This window comes from Polypterus senegalus, chromosome 2 (assembly GCF_016835505.1).
Source record: "Polypterus senegalus isolate Bchr_013 chromosome 2, ASM1683550v1, whole genome shotgun sequence".
In the NCBI taxonomy this organism is placed as follows: Eukaryota; Metazoa; Chordata; class Cladistia; order Polypteriformes; family Polypteridae; genus Polypterus; species Polypterus senegalus.
This window is the reverse complement of record NC_053155.1, coordinates 107,296,379-107,323,580: the sequence shown is the minus strand read 5'-3', so window position 1 is coordinate 107,323,580 and position 27,202 is coordinate 107,296,379. Positions and strand designations below refer to the sequence as shown.

The window sequence follows — 27,202 nt, the reverse complement described above, 5'->3', positions numbered from 1 at the left end:
TTCGAGATTGAAGTTGCTTTTTTCCTCACTGTGTGCCTTTTTTTTCTCTGTACCCTAAAAAGCTTTCATATGACACTCAGACGGTGGGCTACAACTTGCCTTTTCACGGCGACTGATATCTGAGCTTTCAAGTTTCTCCAACACGCTATGTCACTCGATCAACTTCCTTTTGTTGATTATACCACGGTCTAATTAAACAAATAGTTTGTTTTTCCTTTGCCTTCACTTGGTATTTGCTGAAATTCTTATATTTCCCACCGTGCTTTTCCCATTGTCTTTTCACAGAAGGCTGAGCTTAAGGGCGATTTATATTGATTTGCATATTCAAAGAGGCGTAATTCTGGGAGGAGTTGGGGCTTTACATAAAGCACGTGCACTTTTCACGCTGACCAGGATTTATGCAGCGGAAGAACGTGGAAGTTGGAGTACGCACAGATTCTTGCATCTGGATTTTTCTGTGCATAAGCATATTTTGGCTTTTGTGCTTACGCCATGTTATAGTGTAAATTCTACGCACGGCATTATACATGAGGCCCCTGGACTGGAGCTCAAAGAGTAATATACTGCCCCTGCAAATACTGGGGTCCTTTGAATACCATTCTAGTTATGGGATCAGAGGTTGTTTTGTAACTGCAACCTGTGCTGGTTTGTGAGCAGCCATAGCAACACCTACATTTTGAAGTATCGTACTTTGTTCGACTACTAACTGATTAACAATACTTGTTAGCTGAGATGCCCGTATTTGAAAATTATGAACTTTGCTCTGCAGATTTGCTTCTTTGTGTTCAGTCTTTCAGTCTCTCAATCACTTTTCTTTTCTGGTCCAGACCTATGTTGTATTCATATAAGGATTTTCCTGTAAAGTCTTAACGGGCCACTTTTATTTATGAGTGTCAGAGATTTTAGTGTTGTAATTGGATTGATTAGTCCTCCTCTCTATCAATTCCAGTGGCCTGGTCTTGATAATTGGGCGAATCTTCTGTGCAGATTTTGTTTGTTCTCCAAATGTTTGTCAGGTTTTTCTCCTACATTCCAAAGACATGCATGTCAGGTTGGTTGGCAGTGCCACATTTTTCTGATGTGAATGAGTGTAAGTGAGAATGTTTATCGAGTTGATTTCTGCCTTGTGTCAAATCCTGTTCAGATAGACTCCTGCATATCATTACACTATATTATACCAATCAGGTTATAAAGATAAATTAAAGCAATTAAAGGATATTAAAAGTATCATTTGGTTTACTTAGAGTAATATTGTGTTTGAAGATGCAGGGTCAATATGTTCACATACAGATATCTTTGCTTCATTTATTCATCATTTAAAATTGTGTTTTTAATTACAGGAGTTTCAGAAAGAAGTACGTCAGCTGGCAAAGTCTGAAAGTTTATCTAGCTTAGACAGCTTAGAGAATGAAGAAGACAACCAAACCTCTTTGTCTGATAGCCGGTATTCTTCTAATACATCAGTGAATACGTCTCTGTCCTACATGTCCATACCACAACAGACACCAAGGAAGTATCTTGGCAGCTTTTCCACTCCTGCAGAGAAGACATTCTTAAGGAATGACCAACAAAACGTCTTTGTTAATGAGCACTGGAGCCAAGACACCTCTTCCTTCTCTCAGGGACATGTGTATTTTAAAGCATCCAAGGATCAGATTAAGTGCTTAAGTGACAAAGAACAAGCCACAATGGATAAGACAGATATAGAAAAACATGCAGATAAACAATACTTTTCTAGCATCAGCAATTCATCCTCTAGTGAACCAAATGTTTTATCGCCCAAAAGGCATCAGAGTGTACTGCCATATTATAAAGAGGCTAGACTTACAACTGCAGTTCAAGACATGTTTAAGAAAGAGCGTGACTTAGCAAATGGTGGTTTGTCAAACACACCCCCAACTAAAGCATGGGCTACACCTGATCCAACACCCAGAGATGTACAGATTTTACCACAGGATCAACCTGAATTAGGACAGCCTGTCAGGAAGCCATCAGGCTATTACTCAGTACAGCCAAAGGCTACACCATTAATTCTTCAATCAGGCCTGCCCACTGGGGAGGTGTACTCTGTACAGTCATCAGCTACATCCTGCAGTTTACCAGGAAACGTAGTCCAGTATAAAATGGATTTGGTAGGCATCCCTGAAAATCCTTCAGATATTGTTGGCCCTAACCATCATTCTAAAAATAACTTAAGCACTGTTTACCCTACTAAGATCAGTGACAGTAAATCTACATATTATGAATTTAAAAATGAATCTAACAATGACACAGACACAACTAATAATACATGTAAGCTAGGACACGCAGCCCAAATCAGTTTTTCAGAAGTAACAGCAGCCACACAGCCAGGAGAACCTAAAAAAACTGACTCTTCTTACATAACAAGTCATAATTTAGGAAATACATGTGAAGCTGAAAATGGCACAAAGAAACTTAAAGGTATACTAAAAAAAAACTCCAAAAATGTTGCCACCTCTAAACCAACACCAGATACAGTCATACTAGGCAAGCAAGGAACTATAACTATAAGGGACAGTGTTGAGCTAACCAAACTGAAAGAAAAAAAATCAGAGGGCAGCAAAACAAAAAAGAAACTGAGATGGTTTGATGAAGTTGAAGAGGCAGTTGTCGAAGAAAGAGAGACAAGAGCAGATCAAAAAGAAATAAAAAATAAACTGCTCGAACAAACCAGTGAAGCAGATAACTTCCGATCCACTAGTGAAGATAATGTCAGAAGCATGACTGATGCTCCTGAAAAGTCTGTTAAAATGGATAAGACAGAGGAGGCTGCAGCCCACACCACAGCTCAAGTTTCATCCACTGGATATCATTTTGCTAAACAAGCTTGGATAGATTCCAAAGTTCAAGACAATAAGCTGCCTGAGAACACTGTAGTGCCTAAATCAGAAAAAGCTACCCCTGTTCGGAAAGGAAAGCAAAAGTTTTCTAGAAGAGCTCGATCTGCCCGTGCTCATTTGGGTGCTGCTACTAGCAAAACAAGAAAAGGCACAACCATTAGACCTCGATCAGCAGGGGAGATCAACAGTGTTATTAAATCACAAGGGACAATCATTGTACCGCACCCACCACCAAAGCCTCCACTCTTAGATGGTCAGCAGGTCCAAAGTGTAAGCACCAACAGGCAAACAATAAGTAACCCACCAAAAATCTTTTATAATGACATTAATGCTACTAGCAAAGAAAGTATACAACATGGGCCTCACATTTACAAAGACATTACTGATGGATGTGCTCTGCCACAGGGTATACCCTTCACCAACAGTGCTGTCACCTTTACTCCATACCCTCCTTCTCATCCCGTTTCTTCACAAGAGGCCAAAACCACCTTGACAGTCAGTGCAGCTCAATCAGCCTCGCAGAATATTATGGGAAGTTCGATACGCACTGCTGTCTTTGGAGAAAATGGCATGCGACTAGACCGTACTCCTACAGATGAGGAGATCACACTTCTATGGCAAGATGTCCGCACTGCACTGGCACCCAAAGAAGGTATGTTTTCAACATAAGAAGATAATTTGCTAGCTATTGATATGTTATGCTTATGAGTGTTATGTGGATAGTCTCTCTTTAACTTACATCAGTAAAATTTTCCATAATGCCTGATCCAACACCTTGTAAAAATATCACTATACTGAGTCAGCTTTATCAGTGTAGGCTTTGAGGGAACATCTGATATACCGATTTGCTGGAGAATCATGCTGACTTGCATATAGTTAAAAATCATTGCAACTACAGACATGATTCCTACTCTTACTGAGGAACATTATTGGTAAAAAAAGATATTCTTTAAAAAAGGATTTTTTTCCACACAAATTAAGAAAATTACATTCACACTTCAATATCTTTCATTTAAGAAGGTCAAGTGTGCTTGGGTCCATCATAAATATTCATCGAACCACCATAGGAAGGCATATTGTGGATTGTCCTTTGTCTGCCTACTTCCTCTACATTAATTGTCCATGGCTAAAAAAGATTTCTGGTAGCCGCTGTTTCTGTAAAAAAACCTACATCCCTGTTTTTTATTAGTTACTGATTTATCAGATTTTCTCATTGTGAGTATATTATAAATAAGAACATTTCTGAATGTTATTTAGCTATTATTATTATTATGTATCACATTATGATTATTAATAAAATCAATTCTCATTATCCGTGAGGACTACATTGCTGAAAAACTCGGCAGAAACAGAAACCACAGACACTGAAGCATTGAACTAATGGGTGAAATTGGTTTAGGTTCTAGTGGATCCTATTCATTATACACCTTTGCTACCTGTTACCATAAACATATAATTTCATGTATCAAGTATCAAATATGCTCCCCACAATGCATTTGTGCTTATGCACTCTTGGCAAAACACTTTTATTAGCACTATGCTTTACTGCCATTGTTGAAATTTGAAATATTTATTTGAAAAACAGCATGAATCACTGAACACATGGAATATTATTAGAACATGGGGACTTCTTAACACAGCAGAAGCCACAAGAACAACATTGCAGCTTCCCTTCATGGAACTTGTGTTGCTGGTTGGCAATAGACCTCTCACAATTTTTTTCTGCTCTGCACATTTGCAAATAGGCATAGATAGATAGATAGATAGATAGATAGATAGATAGATAGATAGATAGATAGATAGATAGATAGATAGATAGATACTTTATTAATCCCAAGGGGAAATTTACATACTCCAGCAGCAGCATACTTATAAAAACAATATTAAAGTAAAGATTGATAACAATGAAAGTATAACAGACAGACAATAATTTTGTATAATATTAATATTTGTTTACCCCCTCGGGTGGAATTGAAGAGTCGCATAGTGTGAGGGAGGAACGATCTCCTCAGTCTGTCAGTGGAGGAGGACAGTGACAGCAGTCTGTCGCTGAATCTGCTCCTCTGTCTGGAGATGATCCTGTTCAGTGGATTTTCCATTATTGACAGGAGCTTGCTCAGCGCCTGTCGCTCTGCCACTGATGTCAAACTGTCCAGCTCTGTGCCTACAATAGAGCCTGCCTTCCTCACCAGTTTGTCCAGGCGTGAGGCATCCCTCTTCTTTATGCTGCCTCCCCAGCACACCACCAAATAGTAGAGGGTGCTCGCCACAACCGCCAGATAGAACATCTGCAGCATCTTTTTGCAGATGTTGAAAGACGCCAGCCTTCTAAGGAAGTATAGTTGGCTCTATCCTTTCTTACACAGCGCATCAGTATTGGCAGTCTAGTCCAATTTATCATCCAGCTGCACTCCCAGGTATTTATAGGTCTGGACCCTCTGCACACAGTCACCTCTGATGATCATGGGGTCCATGAGGGGCCTGGGTCTCCTAAAATCCACCACCACCTCCTTGGTTTTGCTGGTGTTTAGTTGTAGGTGGTTTGAGTCACACCATTTAACAAAGTCTTTGATTAGTTTCCTATACTCCTCCTCCTTCCCACTCCTGATGCAGCCCACGATAGCAGTGTCGCCAGTGAACGTTTGCACGTGGCAGAACTCCGAGTTGTATTGGAAGTCTGATGTATATAGGCTGAACAGGACCAGAGAAAGTACAGTCCCCTGCGGCGCTCCTGTGTTGCTGACCACAATGTCAGACCTGCAGTTCCGGAGACGCACATACTGAGGTCTGCCTTTAAGACAGTCCACGATCCATGTTACCAGGTATGAATCTACTCCCATCTCTGTCAGCTTGTCCCTGAGGAGCAGAGGTTGGATGGTGTTGAAGGCACTAGAGAAGTCCAGAAACATAATTCTTACAGCACCACTGCCTCTGTCCAAGTGGGAGAGGGATCGGTGTAGCATGTAGATGATGGCACCTTCCGCTCCCACCTTCTCCTAGTATGTGAACTGCAGAGGGTCGAGGGCGTGGTGGACCTGTGGCCTCAGGTGGTGAAGTAGTAGCCGCTTCATGGTCTTCATCACATGTGACGTCAGAGCGACAGGCCGGAAGTCGTTCAGCTAACTAGGATGTGATACCTTTGGGACTGGGGTGATGCAAGATGTTTTCCAAAGCCTTGGGATTCTCCGCTGTTCCAGGCTCAGGTTGAAGATGCACTGTAGAGGACTCCCCAGCTCCTACGCACAGGTCTTCAGCAGTCGTGGCGATACTCTATCTGGACCCGCTGCTTTTCTGGCACAAAGTCTCCTCAGCTCTCTGCTTACCTGGGCTGCTGTAATTGTGGGTTGGGGGAAACTCTCTCCTATGCTGGTATCAGCAGAATGAGTGGAGAGTGCAGTACTCCGAGGTGAAGAGTAGGTTAGGGTGGTCAAACCTGTTGAAGAAGTTGTTCATTTGGTTTGCTCTTTCCATGTCTCTCTCAATGGTGGCACCCCGCTTCGAGCTGCAGCCAGTAATGATCTTCATCCTGTTCCACACTTCCTTCATGCTGTTATTCTGCAACTTGTGCTCCAGCTTTCTCCCGTACTGCTCCTTTGCCGCCCTGAGCTGGACTTGGAGTTTCTTCTGCAAGCGCTTGAACTCATGCTTATCACCGCCTTTAAAGGCTCTTTTCTTCTGGTTCAAAAGGCCCTTGATGTCACTTTTAATCCATGGCTTGTTGTTAGCATAGCAGCGCACAGTTCTTACTGGAACTACAATGTCCATGCAGAAGTTGATGTAGTCAGTAGTGTAGTCAACAGCCTTTTCAATATTCTCACTATGTGACCCCTGCAGAATATCCCAGTCTGTAGTTCCAAAGCAGTCTCTCAGAGCCTGCTCTGCCTCAGGGGACCACTTCCTGAATGAGCGTGTGGTTGTAGGTAGCGCCTTCACTCTTGGTTTGTAGTGAGGCTGAAGCAGAACCAGGTTATGATCTGCTTTCCCAAGTGCAGGCAGCGGGGTGGCGCTGTATGCGTCTTTAACGTTTGCATACAGTAGGTCGATAGTCCTATTGCCCCGGGTGTTACAATCCACATACTGGGAGAAGGCAGTATCTGTAGAAGAACTACAAATGTGCAAAATGGGTTACACTTTTTTAGAAGCTGATCAGTGAATCTACAAGGACACTGTGTCAGCAAGTACTTTACCAGTATTAATATTTGTAGTGACATCACCAGATTAACAAGGCACATTATGTATTGCTGCTGTTTCTCTGTTTCTTACAGTGAAATGGAGCTATGTGCTAATGCGTGGAAGCAATGAATTACTTGTAGGTTCTAACAGGGGAAAGGGTCAATGGCTTGAGCCACTGTAGCCAGTCCTCTGTACACAACCCTGACTGAAATTGGTATCATGTTTGAATATAACTCATTTTAGAAAGTTAATAGAAATGCTATTTTGAGTGGGAGAGTGGGTAACGGCCTCTGGAATCATTTCACACCACTTTCAGGGTTTGTTCTTTGTCGTGTGTGTAATGCTGACAAGATAGGATCTATTCCTCTGTTTTCTCACATCATTGCATCTAATGAAGCAGTTATGAGAATATTATGTGCACTTTTGTTATGATTTTTATGCAAGTTAAGTGGTCTAATTATTCATGTATCTATTTTTTTACCCACTTCTCTGTTTTTTCATCATCTGCTTTATCCATGACTCTTGAAAATCACATGAGTCTTTTCTTGATTCCGAATTAGTGCACCTCCCATAAGTCACTGGAAACACACAAGAACATCTTTACTCACACCAGAATAATAAGTAGTCACCAAACCCCACCCTGACAGTCATTCGTGTGTAAAAGGAAACCCAAGCCATGATGAAAATCTCCATGGGCACACTTAACTACTTTTCCTAGACAGGAATCAGCAATCAAAGCAAATAGGATCTTTCTTAATCATTAACTTCTACTGCAGCATTTTCTTAATATCCGTGAATATAACTTAGAATTGGTGGAATTTCATTAGACCTGTATCAAGCATGAACCTGTAACTGAAAAAAATATGTTTGACTTTAATACCAATAATATTGTAATCATCTTTAAAGAAAGAAATGGTATTTAGTGATGCTTCAGTGAAAAACAATTCAAATACGGCCAATACAAAGTGCTGTCACACCCCATTGCTTGAAAAAGTTAATGGTTCTTCAAGAATTGTAGTGTTTATTGCTAGTGCAGTAGTTAAGCACTTCCAAGAGTGCAACCCTCGAGGCACAATCCATCCCATCATTGATGTAAGAGAGCTGTTGTGATAAAGTTCCTTATAATGACCTGGAATTGACCTTATAATGGAGGGAACTGCAAATATTTTCACACAGAAATTTAAAATGATCTTGTATACTCAGCTATTTATTTTGCAACAGTTACAACCTTTTCAAAAATATTTCATGTGCATTAACACTGTGCATTGACCCAGACTTTTTTGATTCATTTGAGATATTTTGTTTCTCATTCGGGAACCAATTACTATAAGTATGGAAACATTATCTTATCTTATTTAAACATGCTTTGATTTTAACCTTAGACATTGTAAAAGGTTTTTGATATTGAACAGCCCATTCTCTTAATGCTTTAATGATACTTCAACTTTCAAAGAAAATCTGCTATCCTGCTTCGTTAAAAATGAAGTCTCTTTTATCCCTTTACAAATGGAACATGGCTTATCTACCATCCTCTTCATTTTTACCCTTTCATTGGATTAAATATCTATCTCAATCTGAGAGCTATCTTGATTTAACTTAAGCTATCTAAGGGCTTCCTTTTCTGCTTATTTACTTGAGCTTTCATGCAAGAAGATGGTTTTCTCATAATGTGACCTACCTATTTCACCCTTCTTGTCTTGAACTGTGTTTTTACTCAAGTCACTCCAATAAGTGCAATATTACTCAGACATTGTGTTACAAATGTCTGTAGGTTGTGATTATAGAACTTTACAATACACCAGGAATTGCATTATTGAAATCTTCCAATTTATGTTAAAAAATTCAATGGTTTGACCTTTGAAAATATTATTTGTAATTTCTTTAAGAGACAAAGAATCTTAAGTACAACTGTTTTTTTTCCTTTTCTGAATTAAGATGTTTCATTTGTTGTCTTTGTCAGTGCCCACAGTTCTTTTACATAGGGATACACACAAAGTTCTGAATTTGCCAATGCAGACTGCAGCCTGTAAAAGACTGAAATCATTTTAAAAATTAGATCAATTGTAAGTAATTTTGTTTTAATTTAATTGCTGTGGCTCTGTAGTTAGTTTTGATGCTTTACAGCTTTAGAACAGTTTGATTCAAATGCCGCTCCTGTAGCTGTCTATGAGAGAGAATGTGTTATTTTTGTGTTCATAATAATTACTTATGAAGGCTTTTGAAGTCAGTTCAGTTTTTTTGTCTTGGTATTCTTGATAAGGTAACAGTGTTTCTTGGGATGCCTGTCTCACTGTTTGATTTAATTTTTCACCAGTTAGACTGTTTGCATCAGCTGTTTTTTTGTTTTGTTTTTTATTTCCCGCATTTTCCAGATTAATCCATGCTTTATTGACAAGAAACTTCTAGGTGCTGGGCCAGAAGCCCTCATGTTAGCCTTTTTGAATCATAGAAAATAAGGTTTGAGGATTTCTATTACTTTGCATATGGCAATACCAGCATCTTTCATCTATGTCAGTGCTCAGTTAGGCAACAGATATCTTTACCTACATGCATATTTGGTCACTGATCTAGCTATTGCTAACTAAGAGCACATAATAAGGAGCATTGTCAGCCAGTAGACTGTCCACTCTAAAAAAAGGAAACAAGCAGAATATTTACAGAGCTCCAGAGCAGAGTCACAGCTGAAAGCCATACTTTTTAATGCAGCAATGATAACCTCTATGCCATCTTAATACATTGCATTTTTTTCCAGCTGGAGAGTCTCGCAACTTTGCTTCTTGCAATGGAAATGTGTCTAGTCCATCTCGAGCAACATTGTCCCATGTTACCATTGATGGTGGAAGCTTGATGAGTGGTGTCAAATCAGTATCAGGAGTGGGTGGAATTTATAACCCTGTCATGAATGGTAAAGTTAATTTATTTACTTGAAGCCTTTAATAAAACACTTTGTTACTTTTTATAAATGTTTGAGGAAACAAATTGTTTTAATATACAGTGGGTACGGAAAGTATTCAGACCCCCTTCAATTTTTCACTCTTTGTTATATTGCAGCCATTTGCTAAAATCATTTAAATTAATTTTTTTCCTCATTAATGTACACACAGCACCCCATATTGACAGACAAAAAAATAATTTTTGAAATTGTTGCAGATTTATTAAAAAAGAAAAAGTATTCAGACCCTTTGCTCAGTATTTAGTACAAGCACCCTTTTTAGCTAATACAGCCATGAGTCTTCTTGGGAAAGAAGGTTTTTCACACCTGGATTTGGGGATCCTCTGCCATTCCTCCTTGCAGATTCTCTCCAGTTCTGTCAGGTTGGATGGTAAACGTTGGTGGACAGCCATTTTTAGGTCTCTCCAGAGATGCTCAATTGGGTTTAAGTCAGGGCTCTGGCTGGGCCATTCAAGAACAGTCACAGAGTTGTTGTGAAGCCACTCCTTCGTTATTTTAACTCTGTGTTTAGGGCCATTGACTTGTTGGAAGGTAAACCTTCGGCCCAGTCTGAGGTCCGGATCTGCAAGGAGGAATGGCAGAGGATCCCCAAATCCAGGTGTGAAAAACCTTCTTTCCCAAGAAGACTCATGGCTGTATTAGCTCAAAAGGGTGCTTGTACTAAATACTTAGCACGGGTCTGAATACTTAGGACCATGTGATATTTCAGTTTTTCTTTTTTAATTAATCTGCAACAATTTCAAAAATTCTTTTTTTTGTCTGTCAATATGGGGTGCTGTGTGTACATTAATGAGGGAAAAAAATAATTTAAATGCTTTTAGCAAATGGCTGCAATATAAAAAAGAGTGAAAAATTGAAGGGGGTCTGAATACTTTCCGTACCCACTGTAAATGTTGCCTTTTTTATCAGGTAGTGTGAATGTACCTTAGAAGAGTTTGTCTGTATTCTTTTTTGACAAATCTAAGTAATATCTAAATGCAAAATGTTGTTTCTTTGTTGTTTTTGTAAAATGAGTGAATTATTAACTTGCTGTTTAAACTTGTAAAATAGTTTAAATCCTTTTCATAATATCTTTCCTTTGCTTGTACATACCATGAAGGTACTGCAAACGTAAATGTAAACAAAAGGAAGCCCATTGCGGAGGGTTATGGAACAAAACACAGGACACTTCTGGAACAAAGGAAACAAGCCACAGGGTCTGCAACAAGGAAGCCTGCTCTTACAGGACAGGTAGTCCCCTTTGTATCGTTCTTCATTGGCACAGAAAACATGTTATGTTAGGAATAAATTGACTGACTTGAATTTCCCTTGGGATCAATAAAGTATCTATCTATTTGTCTGTCTGTCTGTCTGTCTGTCTGACTGACTGACTGACTGACTGACTATCAGTCAGTCATTGAGGATCAGAAAGTTGTCTCAAGGTAGAGCCATGGGTAGAATTCTTGTTAGCCAAGATCTTGCATTTTAAGAATATTTAAATAATCCACTTTCATTATTCTTTTTTTTTTTTTTATAAATTACTTGGGTGACCTTCACTATTTTTTGTTTTCTGATAGAGGGTTTGTGTTCTACAGTATTACCACTTTTTAGTAGCTGCGTTCTTAACTAGATTTTCCTTCAATTCAAATCAGCAGTCCCCTGGAAAAATCTAAACTTTAATTTATTTGTTTATTTAATCTTAATCAGGCTTGAGAGTTGCAGCTATATATTTTTTCTTTGCATCATTTCGTTTGAATCTTTAAGGAAAACATTTTGTCTAATAATTTAGTTCTCCATCTTTTATCCAGTAATGATTAAAACATTTAACAATCTTTGCCTTTCATATATAATCTTCAATTTTACCACTTTCCTAGTCTGATAAAAAATTTTCATCCTATCGTCTCCTAAACTTATAAAAGACTCCATGTTTTCATTGGTCTATTGATTAGATCACACTTCCATTTTTTACTGGAAAAAAATCAAATCGGAAAGATAGAGTTAGCCACATGGATTTGAAAATCAGAAATGCAATTGGCAAATACACTTCTTGAAATTAGAAACAAAAATTAGTTCCTCATTACTGATTTCTACAAACAATTTTATTTCTGAACCAAGAGTTTACAGGATGAAAGTCATTTATAAAATTTATAAAGCCAGTAGTGCTGTCACTTTTACCAAAAACAAAATATTTTAACTAAGTCAAGCTCTTTTTCTCTTCCATACACTCTACTTGTTCACCTTAACGGACAGTTCTTCTTGGCCCAATACCAAATTGGAAAACCTATTAAAACTTTTAATAATTTTTAAACAGAGTGAAAAAACATATATTCAGTAAACGCTATCTGGATGATTTGACATACAGTAGGTCCTTTGACACAATAGTAAGAAAATCTTTTTTTCTGTGTAGCATCAAAGGCAAGTGTTTAAAATGTGGAAGATTGCCAAAAAGAAAAAAAAAACTAATATCCATTAAAAAAAAAGCTCAATCAAGTTGAAAGCTGTAGGTTTTGATATTTGTGCATATATTTATTAAAACCCTGCAGTCGTAATTTTAGTTTAGAAAATAATTTTGGGATTTCATTGGTCATTTTTAACTCTCGGTCTGAACTGAGGGCAAATATAGAAGCCTTATCATTTGCTAGTGATTTCCATGGATTTCAGTCAGTCCCCAAACTTCAAGGGGAAGGTGTTAAAAACATGTAATCTGTTACTTTTCTGGATTTGTCAATCTCAAGAGGCCACCCCCGCTTCAAATTTGATCAATATTCAAATTGGGAAAAAACAGTACTGTTATCTTATATGCCAAAGGAGGTAGGTAGTTCAGCAACCATCATTAATGACCTGCACTTCCAATTAATGACAACTTGTTTCTGTATTTTGTAGTAAGCTCTGGTGTTTGCCAAACAAAAATATTGCTTGCTTACTGGCAGTAAAATTGCAGTGACAATTTAAATATTAGAATAATATTGTATATAATATTAGAATAAAACAAAACTCGCCAGTCCTTTCCAATTAATTCATCCAAACACAGACATGTAGCATTCAGTTTCTATCAACCAAGCCAACGGTAAATGTTTACATTTAGTTTTAATCAGGTTATTTAGTACTGATGTTTTAACACAGGTAGAGCAGTGATGCACAACTAATGTTCTTGTAACACAATGCTATGAATCAGGTTTGATTGCTATCATGGTGAAGGTCTGTATAGAGTTTGCATGTTCTTCTCATGTGTATGTGGGCTGAATGTGCATAACTGCATAGTGGCCAAAATATGTTTATTCTTACATGTATTGTTGTTACATTACATCCACCCAGTTTAGGCTCACAAGGTGCTACCATGCTGTTATAACAGATATTCAGTATTTGATGTAAATATGCTAGTAGAAATACTCTGTATACACCAATCAGCCACAACATCAAAATCACTGGCAGGTAAAATAAATAACATTGAATATCTTGTTACAATGGCACCTGTCAAAGTGTGGAATATATTACACAGCAAGTAAACAGTCAGTTCTTGAAGATGATATGTTGGAATGCAGGAAAATGGGCAAGCATTAGGATCGGAGTGACATTGGCAGGAGCCAAATAGTGGTAGCTTGACAACTGGGTCAGAGCATCTCCAAAATGGCAAGTCTTGTGGGGTCTTACAAATATGCAGTGGTTAATACCAGAAAGGACAACTGGTGAACTGGCAACAGGATCATGGGCGTCCAAGGCTCATTAACGTGTGAGGGGCATGAATGATAGCCCGCCTTGTCTGATAACATAGAAGAACTACTGTAGCACAAATTGCTGAAAAATACAATGAGAAAGGTATCGTAGTATACAGTGCATCACAGCTTGCTGACCAGTCAGAGTGCTTGTGCTGACCCCTGTCCACCACTGAAAGCATCTACAATGGGCACATTAATTTCAGAACTGGACCATGGAACAATAGACAAAGGTAACATTGTCTGATGAATCATGTTTTCTTATAGATCATGTGGATGGCCAGGGGCAGGTATGTCATGTACCTGGGGAAGAGATGGCAGCAGGTAGCATTATGGGAAAAAAGCAAGTTGCTGAGGTATTGTGATGCTCTGGGCAGTGTTCTGCTGGGATAACTTAGGTCCTGGCTTTCATTTGGATGCTACTTTGACACATACCGCCTACCTAAAGATTGTTGCAGACCACGTACACCCCTTTGTGTCATTAGTATTTGTATTGTACTGACCCCCTTCTTTTTGACACCCGCTGCACGCCCAACCTACCTTGAAAAGGGTCTCTTTTAGAACTGCCTTTCCAAAGGTTTGTTCCATTTTTTTCCTTACAAGGGTTTTTTTGGGAGTTTTTCCTTGTCTTCTTAGAGAGTCAAGGCTGGGGGGCTGTCAAGAGGCAGGGGCTGTTAAAGCCCATTACGGCACTTCTTGTGTGATTTTGGGCTATACAAAAATAAATTGTATTGCATTGTATTCCCTGATAATGCACACTGCCAAACTACAAAACATGTTCAGGAATGGTTTATGAAACATGACAAAGCATTCAAGGTGTTGAATTGGCCTCCAAATTCTGAAAATCTCAATATGGTCTAACACCTGAGGGTAGTCCTGGAAAAATAAGTTTGATTAATAAAGTCCCTTCCTCAAAACTTTCAGGACTAGAAGAACTGCTGCTAATGTCTTGGTGCCAGATACCACAGAACATCCCATCTGGTGAAATCCATTCCTCATTGGGTCAGAGCTGTTTTGGTAACTCAAGAAGGACCTACACAATATTAGGCAGGTGGTTTTAATGTAGTGGTTGATCAGTGTACATGCAAAAGCTTTCATCTAAATGTCTGTTCTTACTGTTATTAACACAGTAAAAGTAGTGATTTCAGCATTACTTCAAAAAGTAACCTAAGTAAGAATTTCCTGAGAAAATATGTACTTTTAAAATTTGGAAATGGGTAGATGACATAGTCAGCATCAGCAAATTATCCAAAATAAATTCAACCTAGAACAGTATACAGTATATGTGCAGTGATATCACTGCTCCGAAATGGTATCAGATAAATAAAAATGGTTTTGAAATTAAATAATCATTGGCTTAATGATATTGAAGGTTAAGAAAAGTGATGTCAGTGCATACTACCTGCTTGATTGTTGCAATTTTTGATTATACTGGAAGCCTTGAACTGTTACATCATCATGAAAAAACTGGGTTTTGTCACGCATAGTAAAATTGTACGAACAGGAACAACATGAATGATACACAATTTGACAATTCTAAAGAAAACTGTTTTTTAGACTTTCAAATCATTGTTCATGTAAGTATTTTCAGTGGACTGAAACTGAATAAAAATTTAAGATAGAAAATGGTGAAAAAAGCTAAAAAAAAAAAAAAAACAGAAACAGAATGAAAAAACAAATAAATCTAAAACAAATCTGAAAAATAGAAAAGCACTGACCCAGGTCTTTCATATCAGTGGCATATGCTTTATACCGCAATCCATAATCCACCTCTTTCTTCTTGTAGGCTGTGGATATTGAGGTAAAGATAGCCCTCACACCATCTTCTTTAGCTTTATCAGTATCAGTTATCTGAAGAAACAAGACCAACATACAAAAAGTCTGCAAGCTTCAAAAACATATATATATATATTTTTTTTTATTAATTTTATTACAATCCATACAAAGCAATCAAGTTTTTACAATAAGAAAAATTGAGTTAAGAACAGATTGATCCCCGCCCCGAGAGAGAGAGCAAGCCAAACGGCGTCAAATTTAAGGCTTGTAAACATACCTAAATTAATAAATTCTCTGTGCTTTATAAACTTATTTTAAAATATTACTGATTAGATCCTGCCATGTTTTGAAAAAAGTCTATACGGATCCTCTAACTGGGTATCTGATTTTTTCCAATTTCAAATAGTATAACACATCGGTTTCCCACTGACTTAAAAGAGGAGAGTTTGGGTTCTTCCAGTTTATCAGAATAAGTCTGCGTGACAAGAGTGTAGTGAATGCAATCACAATTTGTTTGTCTTTCTCCACTTTAAGACCCTCTGGAAGAACCCCAAACACAGCTGTTAATGGGTTAGGAGGGATTGTGAATCCAAGGCTGTCTGAAAGGTAATCAAAAATTTTTGTCCAGAATAATGTTAATTTGGTGCAGGCCCAGAACATGTGACCTAGTGAGGCTGGGACTTGGTTGCAACGCTCGAGGTTGGATCATGCCCTGGAAACATTTTGGAGAGTTTTAGTCGAGACAGATGTGCTCGATATATAATTTTGAGTTGTATAATTGTATGCTTTGCGCATATGGAGCTTGAGTGAATTCTCTGCATTGCTACTTTCCACTCCTTTTCTGATATATTAATTGAGAGATCTTTTTCCCAGTGTCCTCTTGGATCTTTGAAAGGGAGGGATTGTAAAATGATTTTATATATTGTAGAGATGGAGTCTAATTCCTTGAGATTGAGCACTATTTTTTCCAGGGTGGATGAGGGTGCAAGATGAGGAAAATCTGGAAGGTTCTGTTTAACAAAGTTCCTGATTTGAAGATAGTGAAAGAAATGTGTAGCTGGAATGTTAAATTTGGAATGTAATTGTTCATAGGATGCAAAGACGTTGTCTATATAAAGATCGCTAAGTAAGTTAATTCCAAATTTTTTCCAGATATTAAAAACTGCACATGTTTGTGAAGGTTGAAAGAGGTGGTTCTCTTGCAGAGGTGCCACAGATAGAAGCTTCTCCGTCTTAAAATGCTTCCTACATTGGTTCCAGATTTTAAGTGAGTGGAGCACAATTGGGTTATTAGTGTATTGCCGATAACATGTGTTTATTGGAGCGCATAGCAGGGAATACAAAGAAGTACTGCAGGATTTTACTTCTATTGCGTCCAAGCCTGTGTATGTTCTTCTATTTGTGTCCAGGTTCTTATCGCCTGTATATTTGCCGCCCAGTAATAAAACTGGAAGTTAGGTAGAGCCATGCCACCTTCTGCCTTTTGTCTTTGTAGGGTCGCTCTTTTGATGCGTGGATGTTTTGAATTCCAAATAAATGAGGTTATTGTTGAATCTAATTGCTTAAAGAATGATTTATTAATGTATATTGGGATGTTTTGAAATAATAAAACATATTTTTTTAACATTTGTTGTCATACATAAACATATTTGGCATGCAGTTTCCATGACTGGTACAAATGACATACCTCAATAACTCTCTTAGGGGTATGGTGTCCAGTTTTTAGTAAAACACGGCTTCCATTACTTTGGCACTGCTCCTTTATGACTTCAATTAAACACCCCTGATCCAAGCACACATGCAGAACAGACAATATCCCATGTCCAAACAAATCCCAAAACATCTTGTATAATTAAACTGATGAACCGCTTGTACCATGATTTAAGTTGTTATGCTGTAATGAGTGATATCATTTATTTTAAAGCATAGTTTCTCTCCTCTTGTGGAATCTGTGGCAGATCTGAAAAGAGACCAAATTACCATTGTTTTTCTATGTCAATCCATTTGGAAAAAAAAGCAGTTAAAAGTCTGCATCTCTCACAAATAACTAATCACTAGGAAAAATGTGCAGAAGACAATATGTCCTCTATTTTGGGCTTATTTAATTTCTAGTGCAAAATAATGCCTTGTACGAGTGTAATATTCGGTCTCCACTTAAAAGCAAAATCTTTCCAGCAGCCCTTGTACTTCATGATTTGTCAGTTGTGCCAAAGTTGTCTTTTCTGTTTTCAAACTTTCTAATCCCAATAATTAATGTCTAAGATTTACCATCTTTTCTTCAACAGCTTTGATTAAGTCATTTATAATCTTCAGGGCACTCACAGTGGACTGATTGCAAAACTGAAAAGTCTGTTCTTTTGTGATATCCCACTGTTGTCTCAAGAAAGATGAACCATTGACAGTTTTTTACCAAGTTTAAAAAATATATAAATTATTTCTTAATATATGAGTCATGAGATAAAAAGTTCAATTTGTGAAGAGTAGTTCTAACTGTGTAGATAGTATCAATGCAGCACTTGCAGTTGAACAATGACTTGAGGTGGCTGAAAGTACAGTATAAAACAATTGAATGTGGTGAGGAGGACAACCACCTTACACCTATCTCCAAGTGTAATTTTTGCAGTCCAATTTATAAAACCTTTCATGCTCGTTATCCTTTATCCCAAAGCTCATGTTCCTCCATGATCACACACTTATTTGCAGATTGGGGGTAAGGTTCAGCTTTGTTACTGCCTGGTACCTAACTTTCACCACAATTACAATGACCTCCCTAAAACAAACCAATTGTGTGAATTATTGTCTCTACATTTGTGACTAAGCCATATAAAAAAGTCCACTCCATCCATACTGATTGTCAGGTAGCAAACATTCATTAAAATTAAAATGCTAGTACATTACTATAATACCATGTTCAGTTGCTGTTGGATTATTCTGACTCCTAGTTGTGATGTTTCACCTTCCCACTTCAATGTGATCATGCTATTCGGAGAAACATGTCGCTGTTGACTTGTCACTTAATTAAAGATAAATTAAATCTTTTTCTGGAAATAAAGAGCAACATAAACATTTTAAGTGTGTATCACTTTGCTTCAAATGCAGTTCATTCAACAAATGGTATTTCTGGCTGGCAAGGTTATATGTTTTATTTCATACAATTGACCTAGGTGAAAGGTCACAACTTTGAGAATATGGGTAACTTTGTTTTCTCCAAACTGTCTGACTTGTAGTTTTGAGTTCGTAGGGTGTTCACATGGAATTTCTGACTCAGAAACTTGTATTTCCCCACTTATCTGATAAGAAATGACCGCAGCATAAGCCCCTAACCTTTAACCACTTAAATGACAAACACAGAGACCTGACAGAACAACTAAAATAGAGCAATCACTACAGCAGAGCTCTGTGTGAAACTGTATCTTAAGAAAACATTGATTCCCCAAACATCTGTGATATACATGTTCTACACTAGAACCACTGTGTCTTGAAGATAAGCCAGTCACGAGTACTTCCTCTTTGACCCCGACTAAACTGCTGTGTTCTCGTTTAAAAATACAGACATTTGTCTCCATTTTTGCCTTTTGTCCACACTATATCAGTCTTTTCAACAAATGGAAAGAAATACTTTTGTTCTGAAAATGCTGTCAAGAACTGAAAACACCGGCATGGCATTTCAGTGAAGACGGGCGGAAATTGTACTCTTGTTGGTTGCATATTACATGGCTCTTACCTGGCTGGATCCTAATTATTACAATGGCTCATTCCCTAATTAGTCATCTTTCATGGAAGAAAAATATATTCATAAAATATTCATATACATAAAAGAGTCATTTTCCATTGCCCTAGTTATGTTGTTTACCTATATGCATCTAAATTGCATTTTGTGCGCTTTTTAGAAATTGTGGTCGACTACTGACACTGTATGATAGAGTCACTAGTCATATATTTGCTTAAACTGCAAAGTCACATTCGATCCAATTGAAATGCCACAACATAGGTGCTAAGACTATACATGTACGATCCACATTCATTATGTTCACTGCACAATGAATTTCAGGAAATTTAATGCCAACATAAGCAAATCGGCTTATGAGACTGCTCAGATGATAACCGGGGCGGCTGTACGCTGGGGCAAGAGGGGACAATGCCCCCTTAAACAAACGTCCTGCCCCCTTAAATCAATTTTTTAGAAGTTGAGAAAGAAAATAATAGATTGCCCACAAACTGAATATGGACAAAATTTACTACAGCTGAAAAATCCACTGGAAAAGGCACAAATGAGATGATTGGCTTCACCTCTTGTTCGCTCTTTCCCTCCGTGCTTTGTTTGTGCGCAGCTCACACAGTACTCTGTAGAGATCCCCCACTCACCCTCCACCCAGCTAAACATCCAATCACTGTTAGTATGCAAATGACCCTGTGTCAGGTTTCTAAGTAGGCAGGGCAGAGCAAAATGAGTTGCGCAACAGCTGGAGGCTTTGAGGAAGCAGCAAATCTCTGTCGTCTACATCATAGCGACTCGTGATATAATTAACAACAACTAAAAAATACATCTATATTTGTACAGTTAATGGGAGACTAGTCCATTGTTCTCACAGTTTCAGTCTGGTAGAGAAGTGTTTCTTTCTCTTTTCCTCAAGCACCACTGTGTCTGCTGCATAGAGCCGACTGGAGGACCTGTGTCTGTCTGTCAGACCCAACACAAAGCCCGCCTCAGCTTCAACTCTGCACTCAACAGTTTTCTCGTTTCATATACTGATGTAATCCCAGCGATTTTAGTGAAGATTATTCACTTTCCACCCATCTTCCAGCAGCTCACAAAGGGAAAGTTAATGCTGTGAGATGCATCCTTTTTTCCAAGCTTTTAAAAAGTGTGGTGCTGCCCCTGCCTGTACCAATAGCAGTAGCAATGATGCTGCTGCTGGTACATCAGAGACATCAGCTGGCATGTCTACTCCTGTGGCATCAACAGGCACTGCTTCTCCTGTACCTCTGCCAACAATTGCTGCCCCAAAGCAACCCGCTCAGCTACCCAGTGACTTAAATGGCAATACACCATCCCAGCCAATACTGGGTAGTTACCCCAAACGTGTATTTGGTGGTACAACATTAAGATCATTCAATCCTGCCTGGTACCACACACGACCATGGCTGGAGTACTCTATTGTGGGACGCATGCTTCTGTTTCCCCTGTCGGAAATATGGCAGCACTGTTAATGAGAGGGATGTAGTTTTTACCTTAACTGGTTTTAACAACTGGAAAGCAGCACTTGATCGAGACAAGAGGCTACAGAGGCATGTGTCCAGCCACAACCATGTGCATGCTTCAACCATCTGGACTGAGCATAAAAGCAGAGAGGCCACAGGGGGACTGTGGATTAAATGTTGGTTGGTAAAACACAACTTGAAAAAACATTACTATGTCAAGAGTATTGGTAGTGCTATAAGGTTTCTCTGTGTAAATGAGTTGGGGCTCCGTGGGACGGCAGAAACCTTGAGACATGATGCAGCGGGTAATGATGATGACATTGTTTCAGGTATTTTTCTAAAACTGATGGAATATACCTTAGAGACGGATGAGAAGCTAGGAAGCATTGCTAAGGGTATCCCAAAAAATGCAAAATACACATCTAAGGATATCCAAAATGAAATTATCCAAACACTGGCTGACATGGTGCTTGGAGAAGTCAGGAAAAAATATGAAAGTGCTGATTCTGCAGGGTTTTGCCTCAAAAGTGATGGGACCAGGGATAGGTGCAATGTGGAAAATTTGTCTGTGATAATACGGTTTGTCAGAAATTCCATGCCAGAGGAGCATCTTATTGGGTTGCTTGACTTGCAACAACTTGATGCAGAGTACATCACCTCTGAGATACTGTTACACCTTTCTGATGCTGGGGCTTCTGTGATGAGTGAGGTTAGAGGTGGTGTACAAGCTCTGCTCCAAAAGAGGCTTTTCAGATATGTCCCATATATTCACTGCTACAACCACCAACTGCACTTAGTGGTTGTGCATGCCATGCAGAGTGAGCCGTGTGCAAAAGATTTTTAGCCTATCTAGTTCACTCTACAACTTTTTCACCACCACTATGTGCTCAATAAACATGATGCACCTTGTCTAAAAAGGCTGCTTGAGATCAGATGGACAAGCCACTATGAGGTGACAAGGTGCACTGTGGACAATCAAGAACAAATCCTTAGTATCCTATCTGAGATGACAGAGGATGATGATGCTGCAGTTGACCTGTGTACCGAGGCATCAGGCCTGCTATGCCAAATTAAGAGGCATCACTTCTTTGAGATTGGAAAGTTCCTAGTGCGGGTGCTTGGTGTCTTGAAACCAGCAAATGCTATTCTACAGTCTCAGTCAGTTGATCTGTGCAGTGCTTCTGAGGTTGTTAGTGCAGCACTGGACTCCTTAAAAAACATCCGTGAGGATGACTGTCGGGAGTGTCATCTCCTGCTGAGGATGAGTCACATCCAACAAAGAGAAGGAGAACAATGAGCAAACACCTGGGTCAAAGTGTTGTGCTCTCAACTTTGGGCCATACAGACTCTGGTGACCCTACCATTTCCCCCCATCAGTCTCTGAAAAGATCCCTGCTCAACATCCTTGACAGGGCCATTTCAGAAATGGAAACTAGATTTTCACACAAGAATATTGACCTGATGAGAGCCATATCTAGTCTTGCACCCAAATCTAGCGCATTTCTAGATCCCACCCTGTTGCACCCTCTGGCTGTGATGGCTGGCACTGTAGCAGATGTTGTAAGTCTGAAAAATGAAGTTCTTGTGGCAAAACAGACGCTGCTCAAAAAATGTTCAAAGGAAGCAGACCTGTCCACTGTGTGTAAACTCCTGCAGGAGTACAAGGAAGCCTTTCCTGAGTTGCATAAATTGTATGTAACAGCCCTGGTAATTGGTGTGTCTTCAGCATCGTGTGAGAGTTCCTTCAACACTTTGTCACGGGTCCTAACCCCTATCATCACACCATGTTACATTAAAGAAAGAGGAATTTGGTGATCTTGGCCCATGAGAAGTCCATAACAAATAACTTGGATGTGGATGAATTTGGAAGAGTGTTTGCAAAGGGAAACAGGAGACTGTTATTGTAGAGTGGATTGAGGAGAAAGGAGAGTGGAGCTGCTCAGTTGCAAACAGAGAGTTCAGTTGCTTACAAAACAAGACAAAAAGACAAAAAAAGAAGAAAAAAGTTAAAATGTACTGTTCTAAATCTGTTGTGTTTTACAAATTAGTTTGAGAATTGTAGGAAAAGACATGGTGAGTTGTTTTTTTTTAAATTACTATGTCAACCCTTTTTAGTTTTGTAAATATTGGCTATATTGAGAGGTCTTATTTTACTCTTACTTTATTTTGCAAATTTATTTGAGAATTAGGCCATCCAATTAAGATAAAATTTATATTGTTGGTTGTAAAGATCTGGATGGATATTTTATTTTATTCATTTATTTATTTTTTTTATTCTATTTTTCAGTTTTATTTTTCAAGACTTTGTGAATTGATTTTTTTTTTATAACTTGGCCTACCCTTTTTAGTTTTGTTAATATTGGCAATAGTGAGTTGTGTTATTGTTGGGTTTGAATATATTTGATATAGGCCATCCAATTAAGGTAAATGTCATGTTTTTAGTTGTTATAATCTGGTGAGGAATATTTTATTTTATTTTTTGTTGTTTTATTTTTCAGTTTTCCTCCTGAGGGATTGCCACCTTATCGTGGTCAGGGGTTTGCGTGCCTTAGTGACCCTAAGAACTACACCAGCAGAAGCTTAGCCTTTAGGTGGGACACCTAAGTTGGACAGGTCTTAGGGTAGAGGCCTGACAAAGTGCAATCCAATTACATGACAAAAGCAGTTATACAGAGCACCCCCTCCACCACCCCACCCCTTTCCCACCTCCGTCACCACCATGTGCCCCCTTCACATTTCTGTCTGCCCCTTTAAATATGCCTGTCTAGAACCGGCCCAGATGACAACTGATTGAAATTTCTGACATGGAAAATTCTTCCAGTCGTGTGACGGCCCAATAAAGAGATGCTGTAAATACTGTCATACTACACATGAAACAACTACTGATGAAGCTGAAATTTGAACTGACTCAGTAATCATTAGGTGGTTGCAAAATAGACTTAAAATCATGCCAAAGATAGATTATGCACCATTTTAAGTGTAGGGAGACAATTACATCATATGTTATTTTAATATGTACTTTCATATACAATGTGAAAATGCTAGTGTGGACAGAGATTATTTTGTCTAAAAGCTCCATTTTTAAATGATAATGTAGTATAGATATAGCCATAGACTTGCTCAAATTTACCATTAATAGTAAGAGTACCAATTTTAGAGTTATTTATTGGCTATTTATATGACTAAAACAAATAAAGAAAACAAGGGTAGTAGGAAAGCATAAAAAGAAATAATCCATCTTATCCATTTGAGGGTTCAGATATCTACACATAATGTTATTAGAATATTTTATAGACTCCACCTCTACCTGTGGGAAAGGTGTTCTGTTTTTCTTCAAATAAAATACACAAATAGATATCAAGAAAAATTATACAATTAGAAACTTTCCTCATGTTAAGCAGTAACCCTCTGTGATGTCCTATCTTCCTTCAGATGATAAAGACAAGTAAAAAGATTCAAAGTGCCCTCACTGATGATTCTTTCAAAACAAGTACTAAGCCTTAACCACTGCATTATAAATTCAGAAATTGAAACTTTTATCTCAACACTCATGTACTCAAATTATTTTTGGTGAATGATCTATTAATATATTGGTTACACATGATCCTTATGGCATTCAGACTGTGAATGTGCTGGGAGACAGTTCACTGAATGGTGCCCAGAATATCATAAATACAACTCTGAAAGCACGTTCAAGAATTCCCAAACTGTGTATAAGGCGTGATCAAAAGGTTGTTAAGTGAAAAACTCATAAAACCAAATAAGTTTTATTTTTCAGTATAATCCCCATGAGCATTAATACATCTGTTACAACTTTCACAAAGCTTTTCCATGACACTCAAATAAAATATTTTGTTTGTGCACCGGCTGTCCCTGTAGCAGACTTAGCATCTTCATCATTGGCACAGTGCATCCCATGGGAGAAGCCAAAACGTTGGGCAACAGGTGCTATTTGGAACATAGGATGGGGGTGGCACCTCATTAGAGTTCACAATTTAGCAGAGCAGTCACAAAGCACAATAAGGATGGTCAACAGCTTGCCAGATTTCCCTAGTTAACTGAAATAAACTCCAAAAATAACATTTTCACCCTCATCGTCATAAACACCTGATTTTGTTGGTACTCCTTTGGACTGCCAGTTCTGAAGAATTATGCTTATACTGTTTCAGTTGATGTTAAGACTGTGGGTCTTAGTGATATATCCAAGTTTCATTCCCAATTATGAAATGTTTCCTTGGAATAATGGAGGCAATGATGCTTCATTTTAGAAGTCAACATTCTGGCCCTTGCTCACATTTAGTTGTTTATGAAAAATGATCTCAAGGAAGTAACCAACTCCACTGTCTTTTCTGAATTTCCTGCAGAGAGGCTGTACTTCATGACCCTCATAGTCTGCTGAGTGGATCACTTTGTTTTGAAGAGATAGTTTAACATGCTTATGAAAAAGGTATTCCTAAAATTTGTAACCATGATGAAGATGTAGAGTATTTGTGGATCATTGGCAGTCTCTAAGTTTTGAAACTGTACAAGGACAATGAGGGAATAGTGGAAGAAAAGACTTGTGAATGTCATTCAGAACTATAATGAAAGTGAAGGTTTGTTTTCATATCAACAATTGCAGCTTAGATCCAAACATATTACATTTAAGTCTTTTGTAGTTGAACAATCAGTGGTACTATACATGGCTAGCCTCCCAGCTCTAGGAACATGAGTTTAGATCCTGATAAGGTCAATGTGTAGAGTTTACAAGTATGCCTTTGACTCTATAGGTTTTTTTATATATTCTAGTTCCCAGCCATGACCTAAACTTTTGAATGCAACATGTATTGATGACTTTAAAACTTAGCTGCTTTTTGCCTAAGCCGCTGGAACATACCCAGGTTTTCTGCAACCCTTTAATGCAGAATGCAGGCTAAGAAAATGGTTGAGTGGATGTTTTGCACACACTAATTCAAAGCAGCTATTGGTATAAATCTAGCAAGCAGGTGTTCTTAGCAAATTTTGAATTTACTTTGATCTGAAAGCAGAATGTGTTTGCCAGGCTCCTAAAGTCTGAACCACGTTGAGCATTTTAAAATATTTATCACATTTGTTTGACTTTTTTGACACATTTTATATGGATTCCCTTATGTGTGTTTAAAAATACAGTAAATCACATGGACGTAACACAGATGATTTAATACCACAGAGTTCTTATTGAAAAACCTCCACCAACTTTATATTTACAAATCACTTTTAAAGAAACAGCCCAGCTGCATTATACAGCTTACTATAATCTAAACTGTTTATTTTTTGCCAATAACACTTTTTTATTGCTATCAATGATGTAATTACTTTTCAAAAACAAAAGCAGAATACTAATCTCTTTTTTGATTCTTAAAGATCTGAGTCATTTTATCTCTTCACTTTTATTAACCATGGAATATCTTCTTTCTTGGAATTGCACCTCAGATTTAAATAAATGATGACTGCAGTTTGACCATAACCTGTCAAGGTGATGTTTTACAGAGCACCATGGGATGTTTTCACTGTCAGCAGAAACATTAAAGATCATGATGGATATCTTGCAAACTATTTGTTAAAAAAAGAATAGAGTAGATTAACTAGAAAGTGGACTAGGACCTAAGGCATTGGCCTTTAAACCACAAAGCTGCTAGTCCATTCTCTTCCTGCAATTCGCTGTGTGTCCCAGAACATGTTACAGTTTTAAATAATACTGTATGTATGTGATGGGATGTAAGTCTGTTTAGGAGAAGTTTCTGTTTTGTACCTTATGCTGCTAATTTAGGCTTGATCTGTCCATGAATTCATGTGCTCAGCAAATGAATGTGTGGATGTATGTATACCGTGTATATACTGTATATGCAATAGCAGAATTCTGAAATTACCACACAAATCCAGCACAAATGATAACTGCGATTTATATGAAACAATGATTGCATACATAAAATTCTGGGTTTTCAATTTCTAATTGAAAAAATAATCTAGTGAGCAAAATGTCCACCATTAACCAAATAGCATTGTTGAACACAATGTTACATAGGAGTCGATGAGGGCCTGAATAAATTACTGAGGGTTGTCACTTCATTCCTTTTCAGTGTTCCTAATCATAAGTCAGGCCAACTACAGTAAATCCTATAGTTGTTCGACTGAATTTAGTGTAAGGGGCATTGCAGATCACTCAGAAGTGGTAGTATTTAATGACTTTCCCTAAGCGACAGAAACAGTATATGGCCTCTCATTATTGTGCTGAACAACCCAGTTTTCAAAGGCATCCATTAAAGGGATGACATCAGGTTTCATCACCTAGTGGATATATCGTTGAACAGTAATGGTGCCCTCAGTAATAATAATCTAGGATCTTTTGTCAAGTTTAGTATTAACATTAATGTATTCCTTTTGACAGTGATCTCTGGAAAAGCAATGTCAATTTTGGACCTGATATCATCCTACACATAAAATTGGCACCACTGTGCCACCCAGAGCACTCCATCTTAATAACAGACAAGGTGTCTATGGTCTGTTTATGGTACTTAATATTTGCA

The 27,202-nt window shown here is 38.1% G+C and overlaps 1 protein-coding gene across 2 annotated transcripts in view; it reads left to right on the top strand.

The window, feature by feature from the left end:
- The window catches only part of cep126 (centrosomal protein 126), a 106,363-nt gene that overhangs the window by 51,910 nt on the left and 27,251 nt on the right, over window positions 1–27,202 (top strand). For both annotated transcript variants that reach the window (XM_039744340.1, XM_039744339.1), the window contains exons 6-8: window positions 1,341–3,513; window positions 9,787–9,939; window positions 11,087–11,217. In XM_039744340.1, the coding sequence (XP_039600274.1) occupies window positions 1,341–3,513; window positions 9,787–9,939; window positions 11,087–11,217 (2,457 nt within the window). The remainder of the gene's footprint in view (window positions 1–1,340; window positions 3,514–9,786; window positions 9,940–11,086; window positions 11,218–27,202) is intronic.